General features: G+C 40.6%; 2 protein-coding genes across 3 annotated transcripts; one reads left to right on the top strand and one right to left on the bottom strand.

The window, feature by feature from the left end:
• The first annotated feature begins 409 nt into the window (after positions 1-409).
• Positions 410-18,134, top strand: rad21b (RAD21 cohesin complex component b). Of its 2 annotated transcripts, XM_047383637.1 has the most exons (15): positions 410-570; positions 3,589-3,651; positions 3,703-3,786; positions 4,474-4,603; positions 4,743-4,842; positions 7,857-7,963; positions 8,088-8,297; positions 8,386-8,508; positions 10,878-11,006; positions 11,099-11,322; positions 11,399-11,555; positions 11,792-11,937; positions 12,018-12,206; positions 12,302-12,385; positions 17,313-18,134. In XM_047383637.1, the coding sequence occupies exons 2-15, from the start codon at positions 3,643-3,645 to the stop codon at positions 17,502-17,504; spliced, it is 1,884 nt and encodes a 627-aa protein (XP_047239593.1). In that variant the 5' UTR covers positions 410-570; positions 3,589-3,642; the 3' UTR covers positions 17,505-18,134. The 2 variants fall into 2 exon arrangements, with proteins under 2 accessions (XP_047239593.1, XP_047239592.1); XM_047383636.1 differs by having other exon boundaries at positions 3,589-3,786.
• A 303-nt stretch (positions 18,135-18,437) lies between these two features.
• On the bottom strand, positions 18,438-22,596 carry utp23 (UTP23 small subunit processome component). Its single transcript, XM_047383639.1, has 3 exons — positions 22,179-22,596; positions 21,918-22,092; positions 18,438-19,693 (listed from the first exon to the last, which is right to left on the bottom strand). The coding sequence occupies exons 1-3, from the start codon at positions 22,364-22,366 to the stop codon at positions 19,298-19,300; spliced, it is 759 nt and encodes a 252-aa protein (XP_047239595.1). The 5' UTR covers positions 22,367-22,596; the 3' UTR covers positions 18,438-19,297.
• Between the last annotated feature and the right edge of the window lie 116 nt (positions 22,597-22,712).

The raw sequence follows: 22,712 nt of genomic DNA, 5'->3' as shown, positions 1-22,712 counted from the left end.
CAACTACACCTCCAAATGGTAGGAAAAAAAAAAATTTGCAATGGCCTAGCCAAAGTCTGAACTTAAATCTGGTTCAGGTGCTGTGACAGGGCCTTAAACAGACTGTTTATGCCCAAAGGCCCTTTAGATATGGCTGAAATAAAGTAATTCTGCAAAGAAAAGTGGACCAAAGATCCTCTATGTAAAAGAGTCATACTCGGTAATCACAAACTTTTGATTTCACAAAGAAAAAACACTTTAACTGCACTGTATATTTTGGACGTCTGCAAGATAAAAGTATGTATCAGCCACATTTAATTGAGGATAGCCTTTCCCCTCAGCGGTTTGGAAAACTAGGGGGATTTTGGTGGATGATGTTGAACAGGTGCGCAGCTCAGCATCCCTCCCTGCATCTCCCTCACATCAGCACCACTCCGCATGCTGAGGAGGCTTCAAACCCGTCCACACTGCACAAGAAGAAGGGACGCCATCTTGGCAGTTTTACCTCCTAGAGGAGAGGAGGGCTGAGACCCGCAGCAGCGATCGCACGACGCCACAAAAAAAATCGGAAAGGCATACGAAGCCAACACGGTGAGTCATCAATGTTTTATATGAGCGTTAAAAGCTGCTGATAATAACTGTGTAAATTATGAAGCGCTAGCTCCGGGTTTTGTCTCTGCGCATCGTCACCTGTTGGGATGCAGCATTCACAGCTGCTGCGGTTCAAATTTAATACTCGGTGTGAAAAGTCCGCAGGAATCCTGTTTATCGGGTCATTATTGTCTGTCATGTTACTGATTCATTGCTTTCTGCAGAGATAAACAACAGCCAGGCACAGCGGTTACATCATACTGCTGCAGGTGCATCATACCTGACAGAGTAAGGCAGGATGTTTTATTATATAATCACAACACATTCCGTCTCAAATTGCCTTCATGGTAAAAAAAAAAAAAAAAGTAAAATTCAAAACTTATTTAATCCAAATTAAGCAAAAGTGGAGCCAAATGGTTAAACAGTGTGCTGCTCATCAGATGCACTTGTTTAAACCAGAGGTGTTCAAAGTGCGACCAGGGGGCCTACTGTTGCCCTTGGAATGATTACGTAAGCCTCTAACCACAACTCCTAAACATTGTAAATTTAGCCCCACTGCACAGGTAGTTTATACAAATACATGAATGATGCAATGATGCAAACACATAATTCATGATGCAAACTCCGAAACACACAAACACAAAGAACCAATGCAACAGAAAACGCTGCAAAAGAAAAACGATACAATCACAGAAAATAGACAGAAGCAAATAATGCTTAAAATATGAAAACAACAGCAAATTGTTACGTTCTGAGTTTGGATCAGACCAAACTGCAGACAAGAGCTGGGCAGCTGCATGTTGTAAGAAGTCTTCAGTTTTTATTCCAGAGGTTTTTACAAAAACGTAGCACAAACCACTGCAGGTACTAACAAGAGTCGAGACCAAAACTTACATAAGTATTCCTACATAAGCAGGATCGTAGCGAAACAGAATCAGGGGTAGTAACGGAAGGAACCAGCAAAGCACAATGAAACAAAACCAACTAATATACAGAGGGAGACAAAGGCAGGTAATCAAAAGAAACTAAGAACAGGTGTGACAAGGAGGCAGGGAGACAGAAGGAACAGGTGAAACAAATACAAAGATTGAGCATGGGCGAAGTGACTAAAAAAAACAATAACGAAAAACACAGACCAAGCAAACCCATAAACAAAGATAAATAATCAAATGAAGCATAAGAAAACTAGAATAACCATGAACTAAAGGAAACAGAGAAACTAGAGGGAACATAGGAACACCAACAACAACAACCTAAGAACAAACCAAGAGCTCATAAAGAAAATCTGATTACAAAAGTAAACACACCTAACCACACTGACTGAACTGACAGGAAAGGAAACAGAACGAGAGAACCAGAATATGTACAAACCAAAAATAAACAATAACTAAAGCTAACCTATAAGGAAGAGCTGGAAACAGAACAAATCTAACATCAAATTGACTGGAGAAATAATCTAACAAAACTGTTAAGGCCAAACAATAAAGATACTCAACTGAAAAGCAAAAGACAAAGCCAAACAGAGTCCAGAATATCAAACCCTGACACAAATAGCAAAAACAAGTTTAAAAGCCACGTAAAGTTAAGAAGATGGACACTTTTTGTCATTTTTAGGGCGAGATTTTCAAACAAATATATAACCCCAATTCTAATAAAGTTGGGGTGTTGTTTAATACATAAATAAAAATGGAATACAATGATTTGCAAATCCTGGTCAACCTACACTACCAGTCAAAAGTTTTAGAATGCCTTTTTCCTTTAATGGTTTTCTTAATGTTATGACTATTTCCATTCTACGTAGATTCTCACTGAAGGCATCAAAACAGTAAATAAACACATATGTAATTATGTAGCAAACCAAAAATTGTAAAATAACTTAAATATGTGATATATTATAATCCTTGAAGTAGCCGCCCTTTGGTGTAATGACTGAAAAATTAACCTTTGGCCGTCTCTTAATGAACCTCATGAAGACGCCAAGAGAGCAAAGCAGGCACCAGAGCAAAGGGTGGCTATTTTGTCAGTCAGTCATTTTCTACCGCTTATTCCACAGTGGGTCACAGGGGAGCTGGTGCCTATCTCCAGCAGTCTGTGGGCGAGAGGCAGGGTACACCCTGGACAGGTTGCCACAAGGCAACACACAAACACACTCATTCATACACCTAAGGGCAATTTAGAGAGACCAATTAACCTAACTGGCATGTCTTTGGACTGTGGGAGGAAGCTGGAGTACCCGGTGAGAACTCACGCATGCACAGGGAGAACATGCAAACTCCATGCAGAAAGACCCCTGGTTGGGAATTGAACCCAGGACCTTCTTGCTGCAAGGCAACAGTGCTACCAACTGTGCCACCGTGCAGCCCGTGGCTTTTTTGTAAAAATCTCAAATCTAAAAATGTTTAGAGTTATTTCACACTTTTTGTTTACTACATAATTCTATGTGTGTTCGTTGACAGGTTTGTTGTCTCTGGTGAGAATCTACAATTTAAATAGTCATGAAAATGAAGAGATCCATTAAGTGAGAAAGTTTATCTAAAACTTTTGACTGGTAGTGTATATGCAAGTGAATACACTACAAAGACAAAATATTTAATGTTCTAACTGATAAACTTTGTTTTTTTTGCAAATATTTACTCACTTTGAATTTTTTGCTTGTTTTAAAAAAGCAGGGACATTGGCATGTTTATCACTGTGTTGCATCACCTTTCCTTTTAACCACAACCAATGAGCTTTTAGGAACTGAGGACACTAACTGTTGAATTTTTTCCCATTCTTGTTCGATGCACAACTTTAGTTGCTCAACAGTCAACAGTCTATTTTGCGTTTCATAATGCGCCACACGTTTTCAATAAGAGACGAGTTTCAACTGGAGCCAGTGTGATTGTAGGAAAAGGATGCATTTTTTTTCATTAGTATCCACAAAACATGTTTTTAGTTTGCTTGCTTGTTTGTTTTGTTGTTACTCTTTATGTGTTGTTCATGTGTTGTTTTTCTGTCTGTTTTGTTTCTTCTCTCCAGGCCCAACGCCTCCCCCCTTCCCCTTTTCCCCTGTGCTGACAAGGCGCTGAGACAATGTTTTATGCCCACTTTGTCCTCAGCAAACGTGGGCCGCTGGCCAAAATCTGGCTGGCGGCCCACTGGGACAAGAAGCTGACCAAGGCTCATGTGTTTGAGTGCAACCTGGAAAGCAGTGTGGAGAGCATCATCTCACCAAAAGTGATTTATCACCCTAATTACTTGCATAATTCCTGTCTAATGAGTTTGAAAGATGATATTTGTTGCCTGGAGTTTTCAGCTCGAAAATGCAGTCAGACTGGAGTTTTCCCTAAAACCTAATAATAATAAATAAGCTCTGTATCGACGTATTTTAAGTCTTCCTGATTGACTTGGCCTTTATAAATTTACGGTATAGTTAACTTCACTTCTTTTCTTTGCTTACATAAACACTGGGAATATGTTTAACAGTGCTGTCAAAAAGGTATTTGCCCCATACAGATTTTTACATTTTTACTTTTATATTTAAATTTTTAACAAGATTAGTTCAGTTTCACTAGCTGCTCATTAACGCCAGACCTGTAGACTCAAGAAATCTGACTGAAATCTGACTGAGATGCTGTAGCAAGGCCTTGAACAAATTAGCAAAGAAAAGTGGCCCAAAGTTCCTCCCCAAAAGACTCGCAGTTTTCCCCAACACGTGCTGCCCCAGGTGGTAGATGCAATCATTAGGTTTAGGAGGGGATTACTTTTCCCAATGAGCCAGGTTGTTTGGGATTGCTATATTTTCCTTAATAAATGAAATCATCATTTGAAAACTGCTTTTTGCATTTGCTCATGTCAGCTTTGCGTGATAATGAAAGGTGTTTGATTTTTTGTAGATATTTTGGTTTGTTTTTCCTTCTTTAGGTGAAAATGGCTTTACGGACATCGGGACACCTGCTCCTGGGTGTGGTGAGGATCTACCACAGAAAGGCTAAGTACCTCCTGGCCGACTGTAACGAAGCCTTCATCAAGATTAAGATGGCGTTCCGACCAGGTTGGGAACAGTGCATAAATGAGGGATCATTTGGATCCTTCCTGACTGTGCCCTTCTTAAACTCTCAGCTAGAGGCACATGGTAACATTGCACATCACATTTTAAAATTCAATTTCGTATGTCTTGTTTGCTTCTGTAGGAGTGGTAGATCTACCAGAAGAAAACCGAGAAGCAGCCTACAATGCCATCACACTACCTGAAGAGTTTCATGATTTTGACCAGCCACTGCCAGACCTAGAGTGAGTCCTCTGGGTGCCTAGATTCATCTGAAGCTGAGATCTTGTTCTACATTAAGATTTCTTTCAGCATTTTTGGGTCTTTTTATTTAAGCAGTGGGTGGTTAAAGCAGACAGGAAAGAACAGGTAGATGAGATCATCAGGGTTCCTACACAGTATGGAAAAATCTGGAAAAGTAGGGAATTTAATTTAAGCATTTCCAGGTCTGGAAAAGTATGAGAGAAAAGAAGAGAGTCTGGAAAAGTTCCAGATTTTATTACCTATCACCATCCATCCATCCATCTGTTACTCCATTCATCTGTTACTCCATCCATCCATCCGTTCGTCTGTCCATCCGTCCATCCATCCTTCCGTCTGTCCATCCGTCCATCCATCTGTTACTCCATTCATCTGTTACTCCATCCATCTGTTACTCCATTCATCTGTTACTCCATTCATCTGTTACTCCATCCGTCCGTCTGTCCATCCATCCATCCATCCGTCCGTCTGTCCATCCGTCCATCCGTCCATCCATCTGTTACTCCATTCATCTGTTACTCCATTCATCTGTTACTCCATCCATCCGTCCGTCTGTCCATCCATCCATCCATCCGTCCGTCTGTCCATCCGTCCATCCATCTGTTACTCCATTCATCTGTTACTCCATCCATCCATCCGTCCGTCTGTCCATCCGTCCATCCATCCTTCCGTCTGTCCATCCGTCCATCCATCTGTTACTCCATTCATCTGTTACTCCATCCATCTGTTACTCCATTCATCTGTTACTCCATTCATCTGTTACTCCATCCATCCGTCCGTCTGTCCATCCATCCGTCCATCTGTCCATCCGTCCATCCATCTGTTACTCCATTCATCTGTTACTCCATCCTTCCATCCGTCCGTCAGTCCATCCATCCATCCATCCTTCCGTCTGTCCATCCGTCCATTCATCTGTTACTCCATCCATCCATCCTTCCGTCTGTCCATCCGTCCATCCATCTGTTACTCCATCCATCCATCGGTTACTCCATCCATCCGTCCGTCCATCCATCTATCCATCCATCCATCCATCCATCCATCCATCCATCTGTTACTCCATTCATCTGTTACTCCATCCATCCATTCATCCGTAACTCCATCTGTCTGTCAGTTCATCCATCCATCCATCCATCCGTCCATCTATCCATCTATCTATCCATCCATCCATCCATCTGTTACTTCATTCATCTGTTACTCCATCCATTCATTCATCCGTAACTCCATCTGTCTGTCAGTCCATCCATCCGTCCATCTGTCCATCCATCCATCAATCTGTTACTCCATCCATCCATCGGTTACTCCATCCATCCGTCCATCCATCCATCCATCCGTCCGTCCATCCATCCATCCATCCGTCCGTCCATCCATCCATCCATCCTTCCGTCTGTCCATCCGTCCATCCATCTGTTACTCCATCCATCCATTCATCCGTAACTCCATCTGTCCATCCGTCCATCTGTCCATCCATCCATCCATCCGTTACTCCATCCATCCATCCATCCATCCATCCTTCCGTCTGTCCATCCATCCATCCGTCCATCCATCTGTTACTCCATTCATCTGTTACTCCATCCATCTATCCATCCATCCATCTGTTACTCCATTCATCTGTTACTCCATCCATCCATCCATCCATCCATCCATCCGTCTGTCCATCCGTCCATCCATCTGTTACTCCATCCATCCATTCATCCGTAACTCCATCTGTCCATCCGTCCATCTGTCCATCCATCCATGCGTTACTCCATTCATCCATCCATCCTTCCGTCTGTACATCCGTCTATCCATCCATCTGTTACTCCATTCATCTGTTACTCCATCCATCTATCCATCCATCCATCCATTCATCCGTAACTCCATCTGTCTGTCAGTCCATCCATATGTTACTCCATTCATCTGTTACTCCATCCATCCATCCTTCCGTCTGTCCATCCGTCCATCCATCTGTTACTCCATCCATCCATTCATCCGTAACTCCATCCATCCATCCATCCATCCGTCCATCTGTCCATCCATCCATCCATCCGTTACTCCATCCATCCATCCATCCATCCATCCGTCCATCCATCTGTTACTCCATTCATCTGTTACTCCATCCATCTATCCATCCATCTATCCATCCATCCATCCATTCATCCGTAACTCCATCTGTCTGTCAGTCCATTCATCTGTTACTCCATCCTTCCGTCTGTCCATCCGTCCATCAATCTGTTACTCCATCCATCCATTCATCCGTAACTCCATCTGTCCATCCATCCATCCGTCCATCCATCTGTTACTCCATTCATCTGTTACTCCATCCATCTATCCATCCATCTATCCATCCATCTATCCATCCATCCATTCATCCGTAACTCCATCTGTCTGTCAGTCCATTCATCTGTTACTCCATTCATCTGTTACTCCATCCATCCGTCCATCCATCCTTCCGTCTGTCCATCCGTCCATCCATCTGTTACTCCATCCATCCATTCATCCGTAACTCCATCTGTCCATCCATCCATCCATCCATTTTTTGTATTCAAAGCCTCAGGACTGTATAAATATGTTACTTAAAATCATATTGAACTTCTATATTAATATTTTAGAAGCTAGTTTAAAAGCACTGGAAATTCTTGAAAGTTTTACATTTTGCTATAAAATGTGTAGGATCCATGGGTTATTGCAGTGTTGATTACTCCCTAGACTATCAGACCAATACACCAATAAAAGACCGATAAAATACATAATTTTCTATTTTATCAATTTCTTCATAACATTTCTTGTATCTATAAAGAGTGCAGAACAATATGTGTTTCTCTTTTTCTGAAGGACTCCTGTAGTTAAATTCTGAGTTCTTTTAGGTTAGATCATAAAACATTTAAAAATCTGATTAGAAACAAAACAATGCAACTTAAAGACACAACAATAAAATGTCAATGAGTGCTTGTAATTGTTTCTGCTAATTGGATAAAAGGTTGCAACAGTAATGTTTGTTGCTGCAATGTGTTTTCATCAGTGACATTGATGTGGCTCAGCAGTTCAACTTGAATCAGAGCAGAGTGGAAGAAATCACCATGAGAGAGGAGGTGGGCAACCTTAACCTGCTGCAAGACAATGATTTCGGTATGACTCTTCGGCTTATTCGTTTCTAAATGTCTTCAGATCAGAACCTTATTATCACTTTAGGAGTCGCAGAGATACACCTGAGGATGGCAAAGGATGACGGCATCTCATTTTTGTCCTGCAGCTGACTTTGGCATGGACGACCGTGAGATGATGCGAGAGGAGAGCGCGTTTGAGGTGGACATCATGGGTTCATCAGCTTCCAACCTCCTACTGGAGGCTGAGGGTGGAGCTAATCAAATGACGGACAAGTCCAATCACCTGGAGTATGATGAGCAGTACAAGGACGACTTCGGAGACAATCCCATGGAGAGCAACGAGGGGGGGATGCTTGGTATTATGGCTGTGAATTTTTTATTGATCACATATTTTCTGTTATAAAAAGTAATAAAAATTCTGTCTATATTTTTATTTTAATGTAGTTGACAAGCTGCTAAGTAACGAGGATGGAGGTGGCATATTTGACGACCCTCCTGCCATCGCAGAGGGCGTCATGATGCCCCAGGATCACGGGGAGGATGAGGATGACTTTGATGCTCTATCAGGTCAGTTTTATGACATCAAGAACTTGACTTATAGATCAGTTGATGTCAGGTCAGAAGTTTTCATACACTCACCCTGGGCATGAATGTCTTTTTAAATTGAGGCTGGTAAAGATTAAATTTACCTTTACTGTTTCTAGATTTTGTCACAATGACAAGACGTTTGTTGGGTGAAGTTGATGCTTTCAAGACTAGAAACACTGAGCTAATTGTCAAACAAGGTGGTGGTAGCATTATACTGAGGGTTTTTTTAGCTGGCAGGGTACTGGTGCATTGCACAAAGAAAGTGGAATAATGAAGATGGATGAGCACTTCACAATTCTTTAATTTCCAGTCGAGTGAACAGCTACACAGATAAAACGGGATCCCTGGGTGTCTCTGTACCTTAATAATGAAGACTACTAAAAGCAAATAGTTTTTTTTTACCTCATGTGCACAGTTGTCTTGCATTTCCTAGGTGTGACAATTTCAGTGAGGTACATACAGGGGTTGGACAATGAAACTGAAACACCTGGTTTTAGACCACAATAATTTATTAGTATGGTGTAGGGCCTCCAATACATCGTCAATTCGTCTTGGGAATGACATATACAAGTCCTGCACAGTGATCAGAGGGATTTTAAGCCATTCTTCTTGCAGGATAGTGGTCAGGTCACTACGTGATACTGGTGGAGGAAAACGTTTCCTGACTCGCTCCTCCAAAACACCCCAAAGTGGCTCAATAATATTTAGATCTGGTGACTGTGCAGGCCATGGGAGATGTTCAACTTTACTTTCATGTTCATCAAACCAATCTTTCACCAGTCTTGTTGTGTGTATTGGTGCATTGTCATCCTGATACACGGCACCGCCTTCAGGATACAATGTTTGAACCATTGGATGCACATGGTCCTCAAGAATGGTTCGGTAGTCCTTGGCAGTGACACGCCCATCTAGCACAAGTATTGGGCCAAGGGAATGCCATGATATGGCAGCCCAAACCATCACTGATCCACCCCCATGCTTCACTCTGGGCATGCAACAGTCTGGGTGGTACGCTTCTTTGGGGCTTCTCCACACCGTAACTCTCCTGGATGTGGGGAAAACAGTAAAGGTGGACTCATCAGAGAACAATACATGTTTCACATTGTCCACAGCCCAAGATTTGTGCTCCTTGCACCATTGAAACCGACGTTTGGGATTGGCATGAGTGCCCAAAGGTTTGGCTATAGCAGCTTGGCCGTGTATATTGACCCTGTATATTGAACTCTGGTATGTCACCCATAAAGTTGTGTGCATTTCAATATTTTGAGCAAAACTGTGCTCTTACCCTGCTAATTGAACCTTCACACTCTGCTCTTACTGGTGCAATGTGCAATCAATGAAGACTGGCTACCAGGCTGGTCCAATTTAGCCTTGAAACCTCCCACACTAAAATGACAGGTGTTTCAGTTTCATTGTCCAACCCCTGTATATCTAACTAGTAGAGTTTCATGAAAAGGTAAACTACCTAATGTTCCAATCACCAGAGCTGCAAAATGTAATTATGCAATTTCAAAGCACTCTTTATATGCAGTACCGGAAGGATATTATATTAAAGGTGCTATGCATACAAATTCTGCATGTCAGTAATATTGTTGGCCTGTTGGATAGACTTCTACTGGCCTCGACGGCCACACTTGATGGATATTTTTAGTGGCCAAGTTGCCAACACTCACAAAGAGTATTGGGGACATAGGGATGAAAGCAAAGAAAGAAAGAAGTCAAGAAAATGTGGGTTAATTGTAATTAATGTCCTCACCACAGTAACTAGGGAATAACATGTTTCGCTGATATTGTGCAGCCCTAAACATCACCTAACAGACATACTTCCGTTCAGATGATTACATATACTCATCTTTGGCACCATATTTTGTGGACCCCTGAGAACACCCAGCTGTCAAGCATGGTGGTGGCAGAATCATGCTGTGGTGTTGTTTCAACTACCTCTACATTCTTCACGAGCCAATTTAAAGCTTTACTTGGACACAGAGGGGAGCTCAATCAGGACAACAATCCCAATTTGATAAAAAATTACCTAAACTCTACTAAATAATTATAGAACTTGCTTAAAGTGTAGAACCAGCAAAACCAACAAAATAAAATTTACTCTACCAGTTCAGTGAAGAGCAAATGAAATTTGGAATGGATCAAATTCACTGTAAATTTAAATTTGTACCTTTTATTTAAAATAATGAAATGATGTTGTATTGGGTATAATCATTGCATAATGGAGAAAACGGTTGAAAGAAAATCATTAAAAGAACCAAATGATTATGACGATTGTATGATGTCTTCTGACTGGAACTGTATGCAAGCCTGATCTTCTTTGATTGCTATGGTTGGGTTCTTAGCGGGAGCCCCAGACAGTCCGGATTCCGGCCCAACCGAACCAGCCCCGGCCATGACGGACCAGCAGGAACAAACTGCTCTGGCTCACAACGAGGAAGAAACCTTCGCCCTGGAGCCCATCGACATCACAGGTGACATTTAAAATAAGCATTAAATGTTGTTCAATGTACTGTAGACCCGGCCTAAAATAAGATGATACTGAATCTCAACTGGATCTCCGCAGTGAAGGAGACCAAGGCGAAGCGTAAAAGGAAGCTGATAGTAGACAGCGTGAAGGAGCTGGACAGTAAAACTATCCGTGCTCAGCTTTCTGACTACTCCGACATTGTCACAACCCTGGATTTGGCTCCTCCCACCAAAAAACTGATGATGTGGAAGGAGACGGGTGGAGTTGAGAAGCTCTTCTCCCTCCCAGCTCAGACTCTCTGGAACGCCCGGCTGCTCAAGGTAAAGAATGATACCTTCAGCTTTCACAGGTGTTCTTCATTTGAAACATATCGGACACATGCCATCTTTATCCTAGATGTTTACGAGATGTCTGACGCCGCTGGTCCCAGACGAGCTGAGAAAGAGGAGAAAAGGTGGGGAGGCAGACAGTCTAGATGAGTTCCTCAAGGATCTGGAGAACCCGGAGGTACCAAGAGACGAAGCAGGAGCTCTTCAGCAGAGAGATATCATAGGTAGAAAACTGGATTTTAATAGATTTAATAGTTTGGTTTTATAATTGGGTCATTTGTTAATCATTGGTAGTGCCTGAATAAGTGTTTTTGCTTTGTTTGTGAAATGCTCCTTGGATTATACTTTCAGATCACAAAAATATTAAAAAGATGAGGAAATGAACATGTTAATTCTTGCTAATGCTGACCTGAGGGATCCAGATTTATTTTTGCTTGTTATAATTAAACTTGGCCTCCAGACCAGACCATCATGGAGGAGGCCAACGCGCTGCAGGCTTCAGCCATGGAGGGTAGCAGGACGACGCTGGACGAAGCCGTCATGCCCCCACCATCCTCCCAAAGAGGCCTGAAGCGCAAGTCCCAGGACTTAGACCCAACCCTTCCTGTAGGTTCAGTTGTCCGGCTCTGGGTTTTTGTTTCCTATCTCTGCAACTATTCTATGTCCTCTGATCCTCTTAAATCCAGACAGGAAACCTGGATGAGCAGCAGCAACAGATGCAGCAGGGATCAATCGCAGCTGCCTCTCAGCAACTTGAAGCCTCCACAGTGAATTTGCCCCCTGAGGAGACCACCGCTAACATCAGCCAGCTAATAGAGCTGGACTTACTTGCTGACAAAGACAAGAAGAAGAACGATGATGACTCTGATGAAGAGGTGAAGAAAACATGAAATAATTTAAAGTTTTTACTGACGTCTTTTTATTTCATAGCTAGAATTTTGACGTTTTAAATATGGTCATGTTGTGACAGGAGGAGGAGGGACAGGGAGGAGAGCAAGACCAGGAGGAGAGGAGGTGGAACAAAAGAACTCAGCAGATGCTTCATGGCCTACAGGTACATAACATGCAGAATGAGATACGTGGTTGCTTTTTATGATCTGTAAAAACGTTTTAAGAAATTATTAGATACATTTATTCTCCTCAAATGTTGAAATCTATTATTACCTTAAAATAGGACCCGATATTCATGCTTATTGTACATATTTAGTCCTAAATATCTGCATCTCTACACATGGTTTTAAGGCATAAAACCTTAGGTTTTTACCTGAGATTTTAGCAGTTGAATCACTTTCAATTTTTATTATCTACTGAAATAGACCAGAAGAAAGGGATGATTGATACAATAACAGAAGACTGATCACCTACAAGGATGCAAACATTTATGTTATGAGAAGGCTTTTAAAAACACATTGCTACGAAAAATTAACAGATGTTGCAACACTGACTAGTTATTTTAATCTCATGTTAAACTGTGCAGATGCTCTGTCTGCACCTCTGAAGATTCATTCTTTATTTTAACCTGTCACTTAATTTGGACCCATTAATGTCACAGGTGTTATTGAAAATGAGAATGATTAATCAAGATACTCTTGAAAGCTTATCTGTCCTGTTTAATTTTAATTTTGACATAAATGATATTTCTGCACTTATAACTTTTGACAATCACTATAAAACCTTTTTAGATGCAGTAGCTCCTTTTAGGCAAAAAATAGTTAGACATTAAAAAGTCTGTCCTTGAGTAACAGAAGCTTAGGAGAAAAAAACTTAGGAGATACTGTCTCAAAATCGAACGCCTGTGGAAAGCATCCAAACTTGAACTGCACTGACTATATTTGGAAGAGTCAACTTTGTCACTAAATGACTAAATGGTTGAAAAAGGCTTGGACTGAGTATTTTGCTAACCTCGTAGCTTCTAAACAGAAAAACTCTAAAGTCCTGTTTGATACCATTAAAAGCATTGTGGCAGATTCCAGTCAACACGAAGGCTGATTGCAATCAGTTTTTGACATTCTTTTCAAACAAGGTTGCTGACTTAAGATGGAGCATTTCTCCTTCATCCTTGCCTTATCTAGTATATAGTGTGGGTCCTGTCCTTTTAACCTGGTCTGTTTTTGATCCTGTCACTTTGCCGGACATCATTACTTTGCTTGGTCGTATGAAAACGACTACAAACCCTCTTGATGTCCTTCCCGCTAGTTTATTTATTAATGTGTTTGATTCTATTGGGTCCTGTGTTGTAAAGATTCTTAATCTCTCACTTCAAATGGGCATAGTTCCTGATCTTTTTAAACAAGCAGTTGTTAATTGGATTTTTTTTTTTTGTGAATTTTCTTTTTATTTCTTTTGCTGGTGGTTTAACATATCAAAGCAAATAGCCCATTCCGACAAATGGAAAAACTTGAAAACACCAATGGGAAAAGAAACAAAAACAACCACAGAAAAATGAATGAGTAAATAAAAAAGTATATAGAAATGGAACAGAAAGCAATAGAGGCTTAGTTGACAACCAGATATCTTGGTACGAACACCTTGCCGTGTCCTTAAATAAGGGTATTAGGTGAGGATGTGGTTTTACATGAAGTCCGACCTTACAGGCTTTCCATATTCCGACCATTTTGACCAAATCCTATAAAATGTATATTTTTGTATCCTGAGAGAAAATGTAATATTTTCCATGATATAAATTTCATGCACAATAGCAATCCATTCCTCAGTGGTAGGTGGTTCCGTTTTCAGCCATCTTTGTGTGATAGCTTTTTTGCTAGCTGCCATAAGTAAACCAAATAATTTTTTATGTTCTCTATCCAGCTTTTGTTGTACATCACCCATATACACAGTGGTACATTTAAAAGGAAAAAACATGTTCTACGTGACAGTGTTCCTGCTTCCAGAAGTGTCTAATAACCTGCAGCCCCAAAACATGTGTTCATGTGTGGCTCCCCCAGTCCCACACAATCTCCAACATGAATCTCTACTGCCCAGATGTCTTTTCTGGATTGGTGTGATGAATAACCTCATAATGTTCTTCCAGCAAAACTCCCGCCATACATTTGATGCCGTGAAGGTCCACTGAAGTTGGCATATGTTTTCCCAAGTGTTCATTTAATTCAGCCTCCCACTTCTTCTTGATGTAATCAGTACTTCCTTGTTTTGAAAGCTGAATTTCATTGTAAAATCTGGAAATCACTTTTTTACACTGTCCCAGACTCATTAATGATCGGAAGACCTCCAGAAGTCCAACGTTGCTATCATTCAAGGGTTGTTTCAGAATTTGGTTAAAATAATGTCTGACTTGAAGGTATCTATAGAAGACGGCCTTTTCTAAAACATACTCAATTTGTAAAGCTTCAAAACTTTTAAATGACCCTTTGTGAAGAAATGAATTGTAGCATGTGAGGCCCTTAAAAGACCACCTTTTAAATCTGTCATCATTTTTGTTGGGTTCAAAGTCGGAATTGTAGCCGCACCATCTCAACATTCTGGATGCGACTTCTAGTTTACATATTTTAATTACGCTTTTTAGGGGGTAAAATAGACAAGTCCAATAGGGCGTCCTCTGAAGCCCTCAGTTCACTCTGGAGTTTATCATCTGTCAAGAGGGCCATTATTGGAATACCCCTCACAGTGGTACCTTCCAATTCCTTCCAACCTGATGTGTAGGATGTTGAACCAATACAAACTAGTGGCCTCATCTGGGAGGCGTAACAGTAATCCCGTAGACATGGGAGGCCCATTCTCCCCTTTTCTTTCCTCAAATGTAGTGTTTTGTATTTGATCCTTGCTCTTTTCCCTTGCCATAGATATCTAGAAATTAACCTATCCCCATCCTGAAATTGTTTGGGAGGTATTTCAGTGGAAGGCATTGAAAATAATAGAGCATGCATGGGAGAACATTCATTCGAATTGACTCTATCCTAGAGCTCAAGTTCAGAAAGGGAATTATACTGCACCTTTGGAGGTCAGATTTTATACTTGACATTAGTGGCCGATAATTAACCTCAAACATCTGAGAATTATCTTTGTGTAGTTTAATCCCCAAATACCTAATATAGTCAATGCTCCATTTCCAATTATATTCATTTTTCAGTTCTTTTGTTGGGTTAAAATTAAATGTTAGCACCTGAGTTTTATTTATATTGATCTTATACCCAGAGTACTGACCATACTCTTCCAACATATTCTGTTAAATGGATTTTAAAGAAATCTTGTCTTTATTCCTCGCTACCTAGCAGTTATAGGCCAATATCTAAAATCCCATTAATGTCCAAGTTTCTAGAAAACGTTGTGGCTCAGCAACATACTTGTTTTCTGAAGAGAAACGATCTATTGGACAATTTTCATTCTGGTTTTCGTGATATGCATTCAACAGAAACCACTTTACTTAAAGTGTCAAGTGACATACTGATGGCAGCTAAATCGGGAGAGTTCAGGGATTTAGTTCTCTTGGACCTTACTTTTGACTTGGTTGATCATGTCATCCCGATCAATAGGCTTAAAGATTTTGGATTTTCTGGTGTTGTTTTACAATAGTTTACATCTTACCTTCCAAAGAGATCATTCAGGGTTTGTATAAATGAAATGTTGTCAGATGCATCAGATCTGCTGTGTGGTGTACCACAGGGATCTGTTCTTGGCCCAATCCTGTTTTTATTGTACATTACTCCATTTGGTCGGATCATCCGCTGTTTTAAACGTGTTTCTTATCATTTTTATGCTGATGACATAAAGTTATACTGTTCTTTTAAACCTTCTGAGTTTTTTAAACTATCTAGTCTAAGTGACTGCTTGGTGGAGGTTAAAAATGGTTAAATGTAAATTGCCTACAGCTGAATACTAACAAAACTGAAACATTGATTTTGGCAACTAATGAAAATATTCCTGATATCAGAAAGCACATCAGTTTCCTGGGATCCTCTGTTCAGTCGTATCTCCGAAATGTGGGTGTGGTTTTTGACAGCTGTATGTCTCTTGATTGCCATTCCAAGAAATTAGCTCGAAATTGTTTCTATCATTTAACAAATATTGCTAAGCTCATATCTATGATGTCTAGATGTGAATTAGAAATACTTTTACATGCTTTTATTTCATCTCGGGTGGAATATTGTAATGGACTTATTTTTCCTGTTTTAACAAATCTGTGCATCGCATTCAGACGTTGCAGAATGCTGCGGCAAGACTCTTAGAGCTCCCATTACTCCTGTCTTAGCTTATCTTCACTGGTTACCAGTTAATTTTAGGTTTCATTTTAAACTCCTTGTCTTAACTTTTAGGGCTCTGCATGGTCAGGCCCTTCAATATATCTTAGATATGCTTAAGCGCCAGTTTTCTGCCTGAGCTCTGAGGTCTACTGTTAGTCCCATGAGCAAGGTTTAAGACTCGTGGGGATCGGGTGTTCCAGGCCAGTACACCCCGATTGTGGAATTCCCTTCCATTGTTTTTGTCAAATCCGTTGATCAATTTAAAATGCTGCAAGAAAAAAATATTTGTATAGACATGCTTTAATTGGTTTGATGTTTATATTTCTTTTGTTCTGATCTGTTTTGTGAAGCACTTTGTGATTTTATCTGTGAAAGGTGCTATAGAAATAAACTTTTACCTATTTACATTCAGCTCAGCATGCTGAATACTTGGAGTGGCTGGCATAAGATGGGACCCTACCCTATTTTTTGATTAATTTGCTGTTTATTTGTATTTATTTGACCACTTGGGACACTCAAGACTGTACATTCAGCCCAAAATGGTCAGATAATCTTTAAGTACAGAACTGGAACAAAACAAGGCAGTGATGTCACGTCAGAAGAACCTTAAATTCTACACCCTTCATCCCAGTATGCGCACTCTAACAGCAGCACACACTTTTACAAACACTCCAAATATGTGACAGAACTTAATGTTGAGCCCCATTTAAGGAGCATTTTAGATATGCCAATCTGCAAGCCAGATAAGAGACAATGTGACAACAGCTTTTACTCTTTCCACAGAGGGTGATGGCCAAAACTGGTGCTCAGTCAGTCAGCCTGTTGGACCTGTGCAGGAACAACAACAGAAAGCAGGCAGCTGCCAAGTTCTACAGCTTCCTGGTTCTGAAGAAGCAGCAGGCGGTGGAGCTCGTCCAGGAGGATCCATACAGTGACATTGTTGCTACGCCAGGACCTCGATTCCACGTCATCTAGAATTAAGCTTCAGGACCAGCAATTTAAAAGGAATAAATTCGGTTTAGAGGGCCTTATTTGTTTAGCAGCACTGTTTTTATTTAACTAAAGTCTTATTGATTTGTTGTTGTATGCTTAATTTCTGCAAACAGAAGTGGGGGAAAAATTTATTCAGATATCCAGCTTTGAAAATATATAGAAGACTGCAACTTAAACTGAGAAAACTATTTATGTTAAAATGAATTTATGTTGCACTGAATATGATGAAATTCCACCATCTAACACATTCAGTCTGTGGTCGTCTAGCTGTAAGAATCTGGTATTTATTGTAACCTTGTGTGCACAGAATGCAATATATATATGTTTTGTATTTGTCTTCAAAATACCACAGAATAGTAACAAAACTCTATGGATAATGAAAAAATGGGTTTTATGGAAATCCTGCATGCCGTCTCCAGAAATTAACGTTTGAATTGCGTCTTGCTTTTCTCTTTATTTGTTGTTTATTATCAGGATTTGGTTCGTTCACTTTTCTTTTACTGACAATAATCAAGCTGTCTGATTCTGTGTTCTTCTGTTTCAGTAATACAGTGTTGTTTGTATGCAAAATATTAGTTCTTTTATACATAAAACTGGAAAGAAGAACAAAAAGTTGAGCGGCCATTTCGTGATTTGTTGCCAAAGAACAGAATCTAGGCTGAATTTAACCATGAAGCAGCAGATCACCAAGTCACCGTATCCCATTTCTTTCCTTCAGCTCAATCTAGTTTTTTAATAATCAGCTTCCAGTGCAGCTGATTATTGTGTCTGAGCACATTGTGTATTTTAAAATGTGAACTGGTTCTTTCATTTTGTAAAAATGCAAAGACAAATCATCAAAGTGTGGCAAAGTGTTGTCTAGAGCACTTTAGGAGTTAAAACCGGACTTTTCAAAATAAAACACCATGACAAGTGTGAGAAATAGCTCATTCTGATTTATCTTCTGACTGGAAAAAATAAATAAAAAGTGAATGGTTTTACACCAGAAAATATTGAGGAAAAATATTTAATATCTATATCCAGCCATCCATTTGTCTGTCATAAACTATTCCATCTTCCATCCATTAATTTATCGGGCCATCATCCAACCAACCATCCATTCATCTCAGTCTCATTCCATCCACCTGTTCATCCATCCATTTATTCATTTGTCCATCATCCTAACCAACAATCTACCCATCGTCTTATCCTTCTACGCGTTGATAATTCAACCAACTATCCATGTCTGCAACTTTAAGCGATCCCAGTAAAAATATGAACCATAAACAGAGATCTTTTTTGTATTTATACTGTAAAAATTTGCTTTAAAAGGACTGGAGAAGTGTGGAATATGGACATGAGAAAAGCATAGGAACCCTTTAACTCTAACATATGAATCATTCTGGCATTTAAGGAATCTAGAGCAGCACAATACATTGAAATATCAGCATGGGCAGTATTTTGATAGCTAAGGACTGGGTGATTGAGCATGATTTGGAGGCTCCCATTCATGTAAATTCTATATGCCAATACCATATTTGGCCTGTTTTGTGAACCTCCACTGCACTCAATGCCCACACTTGATATATATTTTAGTGGCGAAGATGCTTAGGCTCACAAAGAGGTGGGGATATTGTGATGAAGGAAAAGGCAGAGTCAGGTAACCCTGGGTTAATGGAAATTGATACTGTCATCGGAATATTCAGGAAGAGTATTGGAATTTCATGTTGAGGGACAGGTAAAACTATTGCTCAGTACTTCATGTTCAGGAAACAAAAACTCTTTGTCTTGTTTCACTACGTATTTGAAACTGCAGGAGCAGCCGTGTCGTCTCCTCCTGCCGCTTTTCTTCTCTTGTGTCGACTTCTTTTCCTCTTCTCTCCTGGTTCCGTCTTCTTCAGCGATGATGTCGGCACGCCTTTCTTTTTCTTCTTGAGGCAGCTCAGAGGGTTTGGATTGCTCTGTTTCCTCTTCCTTTTTTTCCCCCGCCTCTCCCCGTCTTTGATGCCCTGCTCCTCCTTTAGGCTGCGGATGCTCTGCTGCTGGGCAGGGGTCACCAGCTCCCCCAGCTGAACGGCTTGGACGTGGTTGAGGGACGTCTGACTGGGCTTGTCGAGCACGATGGTATTGAGAATGATGTAGAGCAGAGGAACGCCTGGGATCTTTTTAAGTCCAGCAGTTACTGCATGGTCCTGCACAGAAAGACGAAAAAAATTTTACTTTTCTGATAAGGAACAGAGCTGCCATGCAAAATAGTCCTGTAAAAGAAAAGAAAATCTGAAATAAAGCTGTGGGTCACCTGAAGAGGGGTTTGGACAAGAAATGTCCTCACAATCTAATAGATTTGGACAATTTCTTTTGAAGTAGAGTATGTGAACATGGCCAAGTCGAGATGAAGCATACTAACAGTATCCTGCATGTTGATGTGCAAAGTCCAAGTATGAAAAAGTTGCTATGTATTTGCATTCAGCCTTTTAGACTCAATACTTTCCAGAACCACCTTTTTATTTTCTAATTGCAGCTTCAAATCTTTTGGGGATTTGTCTCTACTAGTTTTACACATTGAGTTTTTTGCCAAATAGCTTAAGCTCATCGATTTTGGATGAAGAGCATCTGTGAGCATCATTTCTTAGGTTTTGCAGGAGATTCTCAAATAGATTTAGGTCTGGACTTTGACTGGGCCATTCCAACGAAAGGATATGCTTTGAGCTAACGTCTCAGAGATTAGTCTTGCAACATTTGGATGCATTTCTGCTTCAACTCACCTGAAATTGAGTATGAATTCATTAGCAGGATTCTATAAAACCTTATGACATTCTGAGAAAATAATTAACCCACGTTTCAGGCGCATTCGACTTGGCGTGCATCAAAAAGTTGCAGGACATTGCCCTGCTGACCAACCTTTCCTGTCCCCATAGAAGAGAAAGCATCCCCACAGCCCAACGCTGTTACCACCATGTTTTGCATAGGGATAGTATGTCCAGCTTGATATGCAGTGTTAGTTCTTTGCCACATAGGTTTTAGGTGTTGGCCAAAAAGTTCAAATTTGGGCTCATCTGACCTGAACACTTTCTTAAAACGACTTGTGGCAAACTGAGAAGGGGCCTTCTTATGGATTTCTTTTAACGACAGCTTTCTTCATGCCAGATTTCTGGTGTAAGATTAAAAGCTGTCCTGTTGAGAGATTCTCCCATGTACGCTTTGGATCTCCCCACATCCCCCCAGAGGTACCACGGGCATCTTGGCACCTTCTCTTATTAATGCTCTCCTTGCACAGTCTTTCAATTTAGGGTTTTGGTAGGGTTTGTTTTTGTAGTTACATCTCTGCTCAATAAGCTGTTCGAAGTTCTGGATACAGCTTTATAACCTAACCCTGCTTTAAACTTCTATGCTATTTTATATCTGATCAGTCTGCTGGGTTCCTTGGTCGTCTTCCAGGGTTAGCATGTATTTAGCTCCACCTTAGACCAGCCTTCCTGCCCCTTCTTAAGAAAAGTATCCCACAGCATGACGCTGCCACCGCCATGTACCACACTGGGGATGAGTTTGTTTAAGGTGATAAGCAGTTAATTTTGGATGATGAACAGAACTGTGAGATGCTCAAAGCTTGGAATATTGTTTTATAACCTAGGGTTAGGGGTTAGGGTTTAAACTTCTACACAGCTTTCCTATTGACCCATCTGCTGTGTTCGTTGATCTTCGTGGTGCGGCTTGTTCGTTGATGTTCTCCAACAAACCTCTGAAAGATTTACCAAACAGCTGGATTTATACAGAGATTAAGTTACAAGCAGGTGGACTCCATTTCTTTTTATTTGTAAAGAAAAAAATGGAGAAATTATGTGACATTTTTCTTTCAGTTCACAGCTGTGCACTGCTTTGAGTTGGTCTATCACATTAGTTTTCAATTCTGGTCCTCAGGACCCACTGTCCATGTTTTACTAGTGTATCTGCTTCAGCACACCGGGATTAAAAGGATTTTATTACCTTCTTAGCATGCCATTAAGAGCTGCAGAAGGTATGTTAATCCCCCATTTACTTAAATCAGGTGTGCAGAGGCAGGGAGACACCTAAAACATGCAGGATAGTGGGTCTTGAGGACCAGGCTTAAAAACCACTGCTCTAGCAGATAAAATGCAGTTGGAATTCAATAAAGTTTGTGGTGGAAACGTGACAAAGGATGGAAAGGATCGAAATGTTTAAACGTCTTTGATAATTCAATTCAGTTTTATTTATGTAGCGCCAATTCACAACACATGTTGTCTCAAGGCACTTCACAACAGTCAGGTAAATACATTCCAATTAATCCTAACCATTGAACAGTTCAGTCAGATTCAGTTATTTATTCAAACTGGATAAAACGTTTTTCTGTCTAAGGATAGATAAACACATATAAACATATACACAGTGAGCGTTTACCTGAGTAGCAACAAAGTAGTGGTGTGGATTAGTCTCCTCAAGCATTGACAGCAGGCACTCAGAGGCTGGAACTGGGTTTTTGAGATGTGCACATTTCCGGACCTGAAACCTCTGCAGGATGATTTTAGCTCCATAAAGCTGTTTCCCAATAATCTCAAGCTCCTTCAAAGCACAGCTAAGAATGAAACAAAGGCACACAAAAAAAAGGTAAAACACCAAATAAAACTAACATGGCCTCTGTTCACAGATAAAGGTTTTTACTTTGTAGTGCAGAGCTGGACTTCTCCCATCAGATACTTGGGCATCTGCTCCTTGATCTGGATTTTGTTCTTCAGCGCCGCCTGGCAGAAAGTTCCGTCAATGAGGATCTGAAAAGGCTCCCTGAAGCTGAAGTTGTATTTATAGAAGCTGATCGTCTTCTTTGCTTGTTTTTGTCGTTTGATCTTCATCTTGGTTCGTTAATCAAACCCAGACCCGGTTCTGTTCTGTTATTATCCTCCCCGACAACAACCCGCTGGAGACGCGCTACACTTAAAGAGAGCAAAAATAAATGCCCTCAGTTATTTTAATGGTGGCCGCACGTATTTTACAACCATTAAACAGCATGGACACTTGTGGAGAACACAACACGCTTTTAGTGCAAAACGTTTAGGAGTCCGAATAGAAACTAGGAATTTACAAACGTTCCGCCCTTCGTCTTATGGTGTTTTACGGCGGTTGGCCAAGGACGTTAACGCCATCTACTGGCAAGGAGTGCGAATGAGAGTAGATAAATGAATGAATGAATGAATGAAT

The sequence above is a fragment of the Girardinichthys multiradiatus genome, chromosome 13, assembly GCF_021462225.1.
Source record: "Girardinichthys multiradiatus isolate DD_20200921_A chromosome 13, DD_fGirMul_XY1, whole genome shotgun sequence".
Lineage (NCBI taxonomy): Eukaryota > Metazoa > Chordata > Actinopteri > Cyprinodontiformes > Goodeidae > Girardinichthys > Girardinichthys multiradiatus.
This window is presented reverse-complemented; position numbering and strand designations above follow the sequence as displayed.